At 44.4% G+C, this 12,770-nt stretch overlaps 2 protein-coding genes across 3 annotated transcripts; both read right to left on the bottom strand.

Moving 5' to 3' along the window:
- Positions 1-700: 700 nt before the first annotated feature.
- Positions 701-10,741, bottom strand: LOC135394867 (centrosomal protein of 135 kDa-like). 2 transcript variants are annotated; one of them, XM_064625900.1, is made up of 20 exons: positions 10,253-10,741; positions 10,069-10,195; positions 9,732-9,902; positions 9,413-9,642; positions 9,216-9,326; positions 9,013-9,111; positions 8,768-8,815; positions 8,565-8,712; positions 8,300-8,490; positions 7,941-8,099; positions 5,974-6,552; positions 5,174-5,229; positions 4,880-5,048; positions 4,702-4,812; positions 4,186-4,371; positions 3,882-4,091; positions 3,596-3,798; positions 2,672-2,776; positions 2,447-2,611; positions 701-919 (listed from the first exon to the last, which is right to left on the bottom strand). In XM_064625900.1, exons 1-20 carry the CDS (start codon positions 10,415-10,417, stop codon positions 886-888), a joined length of 3,267 nt encoding a protein of 1,088 aa, XP_064481970.1. In that variant the 5' UTR covers positions 10,418-10,741; the 3' UTR covers positions 701-885. The 2 variants fall into 2 exon arrangements, with proteins under 2 accessions (XP_064481970.1, XP_064481971.1); XM_064625901.1 differs by having other exon boundaries at positions 5,974-6,549.
- A 601-nt stretch (positions 10,742-11,342) lies between these two features.
- Positions 11,343-12,229, bottom strand: LOC135396209 (MICOS complex subunit MIC19-like). The gene is made up of 2 exons (XM_064627235.1): positions 12,122-12,229; positions 11,343-11,952 (listed from the first exon to the last, which is right to left on the bottom strand). The coding sequence occupies exon 2, from the start codon at positions 11,948-11,950 to the stop codon at positions 11,468-11,470; it is 483 nt and encodes a 160-aa protein (XP_064483305.1). The 5' UTR covers positions 11,951-11,952; positions 12,122-12,229; the 3' UTR covers positions 11,343-11,467.
- Positions 12,230-12,770: the final 541 nt, after the last annotated feature.

Here is a 12,770-nt window from a genome sequence, read left to right as displayed (position 1 = left end):
AGTGAAAGTGAACCAAAGAAACTTCGATACGCGAGCGCGTAGGAAAAAGCAGTCGAGGTTCATCCGGAGAGGTAATGAACGCTCAGAGCGACACTGTGCACAAATTACGTGTTACCTAGCATTATGTAATGAATAAAGCTTGATATTTTGTGCCCTTCTTACCTTAGTACCTGTTTCATGACAAATGACGTTTTGCGGAACGCGCGGCGCTGGTAGTGCGGCGGCCATCTTCGTTTAACTTGGCGTGTTCCATTTAACGAATATCTCGATTTAACGAAACAAAGAGTCAGCATTTACAAATTCGTTATATAGAGGTTCAACTGTAACGAGTTTCGATATGTTTGTGATGTTTGCTATGGTTTCGGACGGACCTGGCGCCCGTCCACTTTTGGGCGTGGACGACACAGCTATAGCTGTCACTTCTTCGCAGATGGATGCGAAAATTTCAAGTGAACCAACACGCTCGTAATCTTTTTGCACTCAGTATATAATTCCATTCCTTCCTAAGATAGTGGAAGTGCCAGTGTTGAAGTGGAAGTCTATACCATACCCCCTTCACTTTGAACTCCAGAGGTAACTAAAATAATGCATTTATCGCTCGCTATTTCTCCTTGGTACATTTCCTGAATGCATAACCTGACGCTATTGGACAAAATACACCCTCTTTTCCTTCTGAAAAGCAGAAACTCATGCCCTAGTAAAAAGTACTTTTTGTTTATCCGTCACATTCTTTAAAACGTAAGTGTTCTTTAAAATCCGTGTAAAACCGTACTGTACAAAAAAGTTTGCGAGGCTTTGTGACAAAATAATGTACAGAGAACGTACGTCGTCATAAGTACAAATACAGGGACAAAAAATGTAAACGTGTCTAAGAATGCATGGGCGTCATGTTGTCGGACGGCCATCAGGGGGAGCAGCGCTGCAAAAAATGAGAGAAAAAAATCTTAGCATTCCAACTGAAAAAGAAGGGAAGGAATGTCATACAGCAGAGATCACGGCTCAGACCAACAAAACGCCACAGATGAACACCCTAGATCCCGACCTAATACAACAGGCTGTCACACGAGCAGTCTTCGTCAATCATCGAAGCCAATGGCCAGAAACACACCTAGCGCCACCAAGTGTGTAGCATGTCACTGGATCCCTATTAACTAGACGACGAATACACGATTTGTTCCACACTGACAGCGCGGAATGCACCATCTGCAACACCGGGGAAGACGAGGACCTCCAACACATACTATTCTCTTGTCCGACACTGGAACAAACAAGACCGAAACCGGAACCAATGTCCTCGCTATTGGGCTTTGGCAGCGACTACTCGACACAGAGCATAGAGCAGACAAAGCGCCACCTGGAAGCCTGGCAAAAAGCGTCAAGAGAAAGTTGACAATATTGTAGTGTTTCTTTCTTCTTTTTTTCAGAGACTTTTCCTGTCTCTACGCCTGTGAAGCTCTTACACGAGCTCTGCCCTGATTCAAAAGGGATAAGGCGACTCTGATCCTGATCCTGATCCTGAACTTCTCAAACAGCATTGGATCCCTGACAGGTTGACGCATTACACGCCAGGTGGCGCTATGTGCATGTTCAATGGCCGTCGGTTTCGATGATCTTTGAAGACTGCTCTGTGACAGCCTGGGTAGTACATATTAGAGAATACCGTTGTAAGACACCTTTATTCTAATCATCTCGCACCGTATTCAGCCCCAATGTTTTTGCTCCGCGTAATACGGCAGTGTCACAAAATTAATTTCTAGTCTTCAGAGTCTAGTTTTGAGTCTAGTCTCTCTCCCCCCTCCCTGAAAACTTCAGGCTTTAACTATAACTGACAGCATTCATATTTCGTGTACAGAGTCTTTGAGTGAGGTTGATTTCTAACATGAAATCAAGTAAATAGCACTTCTTTTGAAGTCCGGAGTGGCACTTCAAAGCCTGCTAACGCCCTAAACCCTTTTAGAACAGTGTGTCTAAAAGGCCATAATACACAAGGCCCTACTTATAATTAGAGCCTGAAGTTTTAGGGTTTTACCCGATTCTTCCACGAATTTGCACCCCAAATTGAAACCCCGCCCAAATTGAAACCTCTTTAGGGTGAAACCCAATTTTTACCTGGCAAATTGTCCTGACTGGGATGTCTGTAGGAATGCATTAATTTACTTGTTTGGCAGAAAAATTCAGTTACATCACCATTTGTACCCATACTACTACAGTTAGTTGTGTAACTGAGCCCGATTTCACCCCGAATTTAGCACACTAGAAGTTTTTTTCACCCGAATTCGCATGAATTTAGTGCACACGTTTATTTACCCGATTTTTACCCCCCCGAATTTAGAAAAAAAATATTTCCCGAAAACTTCAGGCCCTACTTATAATGCAAAAATACCATGATCGAGACATTCAAGAAAATGTTCGCTTATCCCTGAAGCAATACGGTGGTATTTATCACCTGTAAGGACGGCTGTGAGAATTGAATGTGGCAGTTCTGGTAGCATCCGGACAGAAATCCATCGTTGTACGCAGGGACCCCGATATTGCGTGTAAAGTGAGCTGTCCACTCAGACCACGTGCTGCCTGTTGCTGCAGGTTCCGCAGCTCCTCTTTTGTCTTTTCTCTGTTGATATAAGAAGTCCGCCGCAATCATTCACGGTAAGCCTCCACGCTTTCTGCTCACCTTTCAAACCTCTCGTTCGTAACTTGCCGCTTAAGTTGTTCAACTTCGTGTCCAAATTCGACCAGCTTACCTCTCAAGTACGCATTCTCTTGCTGCTGAGCTTCCCTGCAAACGGGATTGAGAACTAGAGTGACACATGAAACCGTATCATACGGGAAAATGTATCATATTGGAAAATGCATCATATGGGAAAGCGTATCATACGGCATCTGATTGCCATATTTTATTATAGTTCTCAGCTGGTCCAGGAAAGTTTCTTGCTGTTCCACTGAGCAGTGGCATAACCAGAAAAGTAATTTCGGAAGGGGTGTTTCGTCCTATATGGGACTCGTCAGCTTGGCGTAGGGAAGTGACACGATCTTGGGCCGGCGCTAACAGTGCGTCTCGGCGAGACGTCAATGTTCCACGGTGACGGCGCCACCTGTGGAGGCCGCAGTGCAAGCTAGCAAGTACATATACAAAGTGAAAATAGCCGAAGCTCTGCAGCTGCACGTTGAGCGCAAATTCGCGCGATGACTCAAAAGGCCCAGCAAGTTGCTTTCCACCCGCGCGTCGCGCGACAGTGTTCTAAAGCGAGCTTCTCCTAACGCACGCAAGCGGTAGGTGAAGCCGACTTGCGGAATGGTGACATGTAATGTTGCCAGAAGTTGTCCTGATACGTTCCCTGGTTCCCTCCACGAGTTCTGATCGCTGTTCTCACAAGCCAGTGCGAAGTCACACAGCTTCGCCTTTTTTTTAGCATCTGTTTTATTTTTCTTTTATTACACGCGGCGTGGCGCGCGACTTTTCGGGGACGCGCTATTTAGGTCAACCCTCGTCTAACGATGTACCCCGTATAACAATGGAATTCGCGATTACCGTCAATATCGTTGTACGCGGGTTTCACTGTAATACATAAGATATAGCTAGTAGAAATAGTTTTACCTTTCAGAAGAGGTAGCATTTTGACGGTCCTGCAAGTTTTTCAACTCGCTTGCAAGGTGCTGGAAGTTTGCCTCGCTAAGGCATTCGCGTTCACGAGCCACAGTAAGCAGACTTTCCAGACTGGCAGTGTTTGACCGCGCTGCCGCAGCTTCGCTTCTAGCCAGAGCAAGGTCGTCTTCTAGCTTCTGCACTTGGCCAGCTAACTGCAAAATAGTATGTCGGGCCACGATTACGATAACCTGAAACAGACCTGAAAGCATAGACCGTAGGAGACATGCTTCCGTACCCTATGCTTGCTTGTCTCTTCCCAACTGAGTTTCTCTTGCAGCTGCCGGACGCTAGCGTTCAGCCCTTCCTGCGCTTGAGTACTGTTCGTGACTTCATGTTGCAAGCGGCTGATTTCCATATCTTTCTGTTCTAGTTCTCCTTTCAGTGCGCTGACTGTTGTTCGCAGCGCATTTACTTGGTCATCGTAATCAGCAGATCTAGTGATATGCTATAAACAGAGAACAGAATGGAGACAAAATTGAGAAAGGAGGTAAGTTGCTAAAGAACTGAAAACGCTTAAAAATAATGTGAACGGAGATTACTTGTGCAAGCTCCGCTCTGAGATTGTGCACTGCTTCTTGATACTCTTCCAGTTCAACGTCTCGATTTTGAAGCTGCAGCTCAGCGCTACTGCTGCGTGACTCAAGTTCTTGTGTGTGTGTCTCTAGCTCTGTGTTGGCGAGAGTCAGGTTCTTGTACTGCTCCAGCAGTTGCTCTCTTTCTTGATCCTGGGAGAGGATAATGTGCTCCATGAAAATTTTTGTTAGTATTGTAACACTAGGCACAAAAATCAATCAATCAATCAATCAGACAGACAAGAAAGACCAGACAGACTAGACTAGACTAGACTAGACTAGACAGACAGACAGAACAGACAGACAAGACAGACAGACAAGACAGACAGACAGAACAGACAGACAAGACAGACCAGACTAGACAGACCAGAACAAGACAGACAGACCAGACCAAGACAGACAGACCAGACCAAGACAGACAGACCAGACCAAGGCAGACCAAGACAGACAGACAGACAGACAGACCAAGACAGACAGACAGACCTTATGCCGCAGCAATTCTTCAACCCGAGCCACTTCTGTTACATATTCTTGAATCTGCCTCATCAGATCTTCCGTTTGGTGACGTGCATTCTCGAGATCATTCGTCATATCCTAGCAGAAGCAGTCGTGATGTTAATGCAAAAACACAAGGTACATGTGCGGGGCACCCTTGGCTTACTTGGTGTTCCTTTGCCATGACCGAGAGATTAGAATTGAGCCTGTCGTTTTCGTTCTTGATCTTAGAGATGTTTGTATTTGCTGTTGCAAGATCTCTCTGCAGAGTCTGGACCTCTTGTTGTAGCCTGTACACCTCATGTTCCTTGTCTTGCAATTCAGACTGCAGTCCACTATTGCAAAGTAGGTTGGAGGATGCAGTAACACTTTGCAATAACCGTTCAACATTGTGCAGCAATAAAGAAATGCAGTGTAAGGAGGTAAAGACTGTTACTTTGCTAAATTAATTTTAATTTACCTTATGTGAGACTCCATTGTAGCAATATTCACCTTGGCAGCTTGCACTTGGCTGTCCTATAAATGTGACAATTAAATGTGTTTCTGAAATGTGTTGACAGTTTTTGCACTGTTGCAGGTGTTCGTTAGAGGACATTCAGTAACCTCGGGTGGGGTGCTCATGAGTAGAGCCTGAAGTTTTAGGGTTTTACCCGATTCTCCCCCGAATTTGCACCCCGAATTGAAGGTTGCCTCTTTAGGGTGAGACCCGATTTTTACCTGGCAAATTGCCCTCACTGGGATGTCTGTAGGAACGCATTAATTTACTTGTTTGACAGAAAAATTCAGCTACATCACCATTTGTACCAAACCACTACAGTTAGTTGAGTAACTGAGCCTGATTTCGCCCTGAATTTAGCATACTGGAAGTTTTTTCACCCGAATTCACATGAATTTAGTGCACGTGTTTATTTACCCGATTTTTAACCCCCCAATTTATAAAAAATATTTCCCAAAATAGTCATGAGCTATCTCTCTCTCTCTCTCCCACAGACACATGCACACATTTTTGTGAATATTCTGGCATGAACTTTTTACTGTGAGGCATTACATCAATATAAGTTTAGTATGCAGAACTATGTTCTGTTTTGTACACAAGCAAATTTAAAATTCAACACATTTATGAAAATCTCTTCCTTCCATATCACAGAAACAGAACTAGTAAATCAACCGCAACAAGCACTTACTAAAACGAATGCACTGCAGTTTTGGCACCTTACTCACAGACTATTTCAGTGAGACAAGATTGAAGGAAGCACTTACTTTTTCTCTCAGCGACTGCACCATCTTGTCGACTTCAACCGCGCCGCTCTCTTGCGCTCTTCCGCCAGTGTCCGAATCTCGAGCCATCGCGGTGTCCGCCTCTCCGTCGAACCTGCTTCCTCTTCTCGGCACGCTCCCCTGCAAAGCTGTCTGCTTCGTAACCTCGTTGTACTTTGCTTCGGCTTCGTCAACGCGCTTCCGCAAGCTGTACATGTCGTTCTCTTGCGACTCTATCAGCATTCTCTGCGAATTCAAAGTCATCTTCGCCGCTGCAAACTGCTGTTCGCTTTCGCTGAGCTGAGCCTTGAGGGAGCTGATTTCTGCTTCGAGGTCGTCTTGTGTTCTTGCACCGATGCCCTGCTGATCTGTGGTACGTTGTAATCCGTCCGCCTCGCTTCTAAGACTGCCACCAGGTGGCTGTGACCTCTGTGCATTGCTTGCTTCAGAGTAGAGCCTGATGAACTTGTCACGGTCTGCGGTCACTTCTGTGAGCTTTTTGTTCAGTGTTATGACCTCATTTTGCAAGTCTCGTAGAAATGACTGCGCTTCTTCATTATATCTGTTGTCAGGCAATACCTGCTGCAACGAAACAACACATACGTGGGATGAATACATTAATGGGTACCTCACAACTTTTCTGGTTACCGAGGCGGTTCAAATGTTTCTCCTGGCTGACACCATTACGATGCACATCCATTTCTTGGCCAGGAATGTGATAAAGGAGGTGAGTGTCGAAAGATGCTCTAGGTTATGCAAATGTTTGGCAGATCATCTTGGTGCCAAAAGCCCATCTGTGACATGCACAATATTTTTCCCAAATTCGAAGGTGCATCAGTTCACTGTCATTTCTTATTTTAATTTCTGAACAGTAGGTCAAAACCAATGCTAGGTAATTGTCTGGTGCCCTTCATTATTGGGTCTGTTTAAGCAACCTCTCAGCGCCTATCTCTATTTGGTAGGGGTGTGCGACTATTCGAGTTCTCGAATTCGAATCGAATATCGATCACTCGAAGTATTCGATGCGCGAATCGAATACCCAATATTCGGTTTTCCGAATATTCGACTAAATATTCGCCGAATATGAGCGACGCCTCCAGAAAGTGGGCTTCACCTGATGCCTCCCTGCATGAGGTGAAGCCTGCTTTACAAAACTGAAGTCTGCTTTACGATGCTGAAGCTTTCTGCTGCAGGACCAGCACGGACGGATTGTAATTTAGCTTAACGTAACGTTAGCCCAAGTTTATTGTGCATACTTTGCCTGCAGTTTAGCGGTGCCAGCGGGGGATTTCTTTAGAAAGTTAACTCTTAAATGATGCCTTCAGCTCAGGAACAAAAAGGATGACCCTTACGTTAAAAATTTCAGCAACGTAACTTCCCCAGGGAGACATACACACTCCAGTAAAGAAGCTAAAAGACGTTCACGGAAAAGCTGAGGCAGGATGCCAATTTATTTGTTTCACAAGTTACCTATGGATGTTAAAAAACAATTGCAGCCTCATCTGTGTAACATGCCTCTGCCTTACACCAAATTTTTAAATCAAGATAATTACCCCAGTATGTACTCCACTGAAAAGCAGGAAACACAATCGTTTAACATTAGAGGGCAGGGGCTTCCGCAGAAGAATTACATGTCTCTCTTGTGACAGTTAATGCCCGAACAATTACACTAAAGCCACAGGCTAGAAATTGCAAACTTTTAGTGCAAAAAGCATGTATTGTAAGTTTTGCACGGCAATTCGATATTCGATTTGACTTCAAGATTCGGATTCGCACACCCCTACTATTTAGTTAGCGGTTTGGCTGCCTCAGTTACTCAGTACTGAACGATCCGTTGCTTAGCTGTACCACAGTGTAAATGACAATTGCACTAGTGTAGTATAATGGTTGATATATAGCGCAACATGCAACCCGATTCCCCCCCGAATTGTGGTAGATGTAATGTGGTGTGCAATGTTGTAGATACTCACCTTTGGAACAGTTTGTTCTTCGAGTTCCTTGCACTTTTTGTAGTATTTTTCTCTATATTCATCACGTTCAAGCACAGCTTGTCTGAGGGCATCCATGTGTACACTGTTTGCACCTTCAGACGAAAGGCTGTCTCCATTTGTTTGTGGGGGGCTGACACCCTGCAAAAACACCTTACCAAGATTATATGTTAAAGGAATAGCTTCCTCCTTTAACATTTCATCACCGGTTTGCTGGATTTTCTACCTCCGTACTTACCAGGTTTAGTTTAGAACAGCACTTACTATTTCAAGATATGAGTACTAGTACTGATGGCAATAAAAAGACAAAAAAAAAAAATCAAGGTAATAAAGACTCTTACACTGGTTCCACTCATCTTGATAAGATCGTGAAGATGCATAGTCTCTTCTTTGTATTTATCCCTTTCCTTTTCTAGTTCTCTAACAAGGGGCAGCAAGTGGGACGTAGCCGTACTCATAGCCGTCGCCTGGCCACCTGGTGACGACGGTCTGCATCGAGAAAGCCTGTCTATCTCGAGTAAGAGGTCTTTCTCTGGTGGGGAAGAAATTCAACGCAAAAGTGAAAGGATGCGTCTCAATCATCTGTGTTTGAAGCGTTGTACACACCGTTGGTGGTAAGTTGCCGTAACTTATCGACCAGAGAATCTCTCTCGGACTTCAAGGCCCTGATCTGCCTCTCGAGGTTTTCGTTTTCAGAACTCACGGCTTCCATTTGTGCAAGCTCTTTCCTAGCTTTGCTCAGTTGCTGTTTTTGCTAAAATCAAACTGAGTGAGCAGAGCAACTTCCTATTGTGTGTTTTTCGACCCACCTTTTGAACCTGGAGTGCTTCTTGTGCCCCTCTTTGCAGATGCCCCGTCTGCAAAGTGTCAAGAACAGAAAGCTAGTGTGTTAGGCATGTGTAATTAGCAAAATCTTCTTTTTTAGTTACTGTATTTCCTCATGAAAAGGTTTTATTTTGGAGAAGAACACCATCCCCTCCACAATTTTAAAGGAACATGAAACACAAATCGCTTATACGTATATATATGTGTGTGTACGTAGTTGACCACTCACATTTACTTTCCGAACTCGACCAAGAGTTCTACTTTCAGCAATTTTCTTTCTTGGTATTCTGGTTTCTGCAACAGAGAGTCCCTCCTGCATTGGGACCGCCTGAAATAGAAACTCTTTGTATTTCGGACTGCTACATTGAAGTATTGCTTTTATTATTATTTTATACTTTTAAATAACTCTCGAATTTGAGCAATAAAAATCACCTGTTCTTCTACAATCTTGCTCGGATTGTTTTCCAGCAAGACTGCATCCGCGGGACGTCCACCTTTCAGAAGCACGGTGAGACGTTCAATTTCTTTGTCGCGCACATCAACCTGCCAGAAGTGCAACACCGGCTCGAGCTTATTAATTTCGTCTCAAATTTTTTACAATTACTACAGAAAAAAAAAATTGCACGCACCCTATTGGACAAGACTTCCGTGTCGACCTTGGCGTGTTCGAGGGCGTCGAGAAGGTCGCGTTTTTCCCGTTCTAACCTATGTAACTTTGTATGAGCTATCCCTAAAACTTGCAATGCCTCTGGGTCTGGAGACTTTTGTGTAACAGGAACTGGGAATCCAACTGCTTTCTGCGGTAACAAGCGAGTGATTTCCATTTTTTGAGATGGTGGCAGCGGAACTTTCTTCCTGTCTGTGATGAAATTGTGATTCAGTTTGTTTCAACGTTAATGACGAATTAATTCACCATTAACAGTTGTTACTGTTTGAATAATAGCTCACCTGTGGTCTGAATAATAGCTTGGCCAAAGGTTTTGGTTTGAAGCTGCAGGATCTTTTCACCCTTCTGCTGTGATTCCTTTTCAAGCGTGCATATCCGTCTAACATATTGTGATTTGAGTAATTCGAAATCTGCAGCTTGTTCCTGTGCCTTCTTCAGCGTTCCTTCGATCTCTGTGAGCAAAATTGGCATAACCAATATTTTCAAAATTGGTTGGAGCGCTAAAATGACCTCGGACACGTAATGTTTCTTGAAGACCAGGGGGCAAAAAGCGCTATCAGGTGTACTACAGTCGCTCTAAAAACACAAGGCTCTAAGCAGACTCCATTTCGTTCGTACCTCTAATTTTTTCTATGTGCCCTTCTCGCATGTGCATCAGCTGTTGATGAAGTCGATTGATCTCGTCTACCGCCTTCCCATTTTCACTTTGGTAGGCCAACAACTGTGCTTCCTTCTTACTTTTTTCCTGGAACAAAGATTTCATAAGATAAAGATTTCATTTAGAAAATATGTTGCAGCAAACCTGTTCAGCTCTTTGCAACGCCGTCTTTGTATCTCTGTTTTCTCGAATGCATCCCTTGAAATCTGCAAGCAATCTCTCCACCAGTTGTGCGGAGTCAACGCTGAGGTACTCGCTGTAACCCATAGTGGCAAGCTCACGCCGAAGAGCTTCATATATTCTATCCATTGGTGATCCTTGTTCGAACACTCAACCGTGATGGACGTATATCAGGTCTGATCAGGACATATCCGTCAACGACGTGCATTCGTTGCGATTCATTTTGATGTTACTCCGGGCTCACAGCTGTGACGCTCTTGCTTCGAAGTGTTCACAGGGGATGTTTCAGACGAACACGGGGCATTAAGTTTAGTGCAGACTATGTCAGCGAAGTTTCTGAAGCTATAGCGCACGTAAAATAGACATCACTTCATAGAAACTCGATGCATAAGCGACAAATACCTCTGAAGGGCGTCCAAAGCTTTAAATGCAACCGCCATTGCGGTAAGGGTTACGGAATCAGCCGGCAGCTGCGTTAGTGAAGAAGTTGCGTATTCACATTTACCACTTCGGCGTACATTACGGTACAAATATGTTAAAGGTAAGCGTTATAGTATAAAACATTAGTTAACTTAATTTTAGTGTCAATTGTACTGAATAGAAGTGTGGTTCACTGATCAAGCTACGAAATTACGCCTTGGCCGCTTCGTCAGTAAACATTTGTCAGCTGACGACATTACACGTTAAAAAAATGTGTGACGGCGCTGGTCTGGACCACGGAGTATCAAAAGAGCATTGGTCTTCTGGATAGTTTGCTTCAGTGCTATGCAACGTACTACGGTAGACATACGCAACTTTAAAAAATAGACAGCAAAATACCGCTGAAGATCTGTTTAGATTTCAAACTCGGCGCCACTTCCTAATGAGCATGCGCATTCCCGCGGGAGTGAAGGCATCGCCAGAAGAAAACATGTAAGTATCGCATTACTTTAGGTTTTTGAATTTTATTCCTGTTGTTCCCTGAGCAGCTGAATGCCAACCATAAGCAGCTGTTATGTTTCATTGCTTCGAGTCATTAAAGCCAAACTGAAACAGAGAGAGAGAGACAAAAAAATCAACTGTGAACAGAACAGTTTATTTTTCCCGTGCTTGAAATATTACAAAAGCATCTAGAGTGCTATCTCCAACCTAACACGCGAGCAAAGTACCAATCCCTGACTTATTTGAACACAACCCAGCCTACTGTGCTATGATGTCCTTTCGTGCCTGGTGAACGCAGCGTGTAAAGGCATCCACGAGCTTGGAACAATTCAGCGGCTGTTTCTGATTCCTTTCATAGCACTCTAGGACCTTCTTCTGGGCAGCCTCACACACGGGAACACACTTGTGCTTCACATACTTCGTTCCAACTTCGTCTACAGCGCCGGCGAACTTGTCCGTGGCCAGCTTGTAAAGCTCTTGATTCTGTCTTTCAACTTCATCTAACCGTTCTTTCCAAACGCTGTCCACTTTTCGGATGTCTTCATAATGGAGCCTTCGAGCTTCCAGACTGTCCCCAGCGCGGCTGTCGTAGGGACGACTAACCTCTGTACGAGATGCAGAGCTGGTTATTGGTTCCGTGTCTCCTTTGAGTCGTTTCGCCACAGCGTCGGATATCTTGATGACATCGGGTGAATGTTCATTCACGATGGTGACCCTGCGTGTGCTGCCTGATGATCCCATTCCTGACAATAACGGCAAAAATCATTGACATTGTCACTATGCAGAATCGCTCTGTTTAATGTGCTCAGTTTCAAGGTAGTAACCATGTAGAAAAAGGGATAGTTTTTGAGGTGGTGAACAACGTCTGTCGTTTCCTAATCCTATAAAAGCGGCTAATCACTCAATACTTACTCGGGTGATAATCCCACCGTGTTTAAGGCAATGTAAAAGATCACATGTAAAACCGGCCAAAATCTCCTCTACGTGCCCCTGTGGGCAGCATTTGGAAGCGTGTTATAGGTGGCGCTGGCGCATCGTGAAGTGTTGGTTGTGAGCAATAGTTTCGGTTTCGTTATTAGGTGCGAGGTACAGTATGGCGAGAGTATAACTTGCTTTGCGTAGTTATATTTCCTATTTTGTCGAGACTGGGAGGAACCTCAGTTCGAATACCGGTGCCGGCTGTGCTGTCTGGGTTTTTTTCTGGGTTTTTCTCAGACGGCCGTCAGACAAACATCGGCACAGTTCCGTTAGTAGTCGGCCCAGGACTCACATTCACCGCAGAACGTGCAGTCGTGACATTGCCCACCTCTGTGTGGTAAAGCCGACAGCGGCGACCTCTTTCAGCACTACCATCACCACCACCACCGCCACCTATTTCTGCATGAACATGCGGACAAACAACTGTTTTATTTCGTAACATTTTATTTTCCAAGTATCAATCTACATAGCATGGGAAACGATGCTAGTAGTATGTCGAAAACGGCAGCAAGCAAACCACTGCATTATGAAGGGCGCGAACGTCGTCCAGTTCTTCCAGGAACACTTGCAACTTAAATTCTTA

Source organism: Ornithodoros turicata, chromosome 5 (assembly GCF_037126465.1).
Source record: "Ornithodoros turicata isolate Travis chromosome 5, ASM3712646v1, whole genome shotgun sequence".
Lineage (NCBI taxonomy): Eukaryota > Metazoa > Arthropoda > Arachnida > Ixodida > Argasidae > Ornithodoros > Ornithodoros turicata.
Note: the sequence above shows the minus strand (reverse complement) of the source record. Positions and strands in the feature narration are given on the sequence as shown.

Coding starts and splice junctions, on each gene's coding strand:
- LOC135394867 (XM_064625900.1), bottom strand. CDS start 10,417: ATGGATAGAATATATGAAGCTCTTCGGCGTGAGCTTGCCACTATGGGT. Junction 9,643..9,731: donor AGCTATTATTCAGACCACAG/GTGAGCTATTAT, acceptor ATTTCATCACAG/ACAGGAAGAAAGTTCCGCTG. Junction 5,049..5,173: donor ACAATGGAGTCTCACATAAG/GTAAATTAAAAT, acceptor ACTTTGCAATAG/TGGACTGCAGTCTGAATTGC.
- LOC135396209 (XM_064627235.1), bottom strand. CDS start 11,950: ATGGGATCATCAGGCAGCACACGCAGGGTCACCATCGTGAATGAACAT.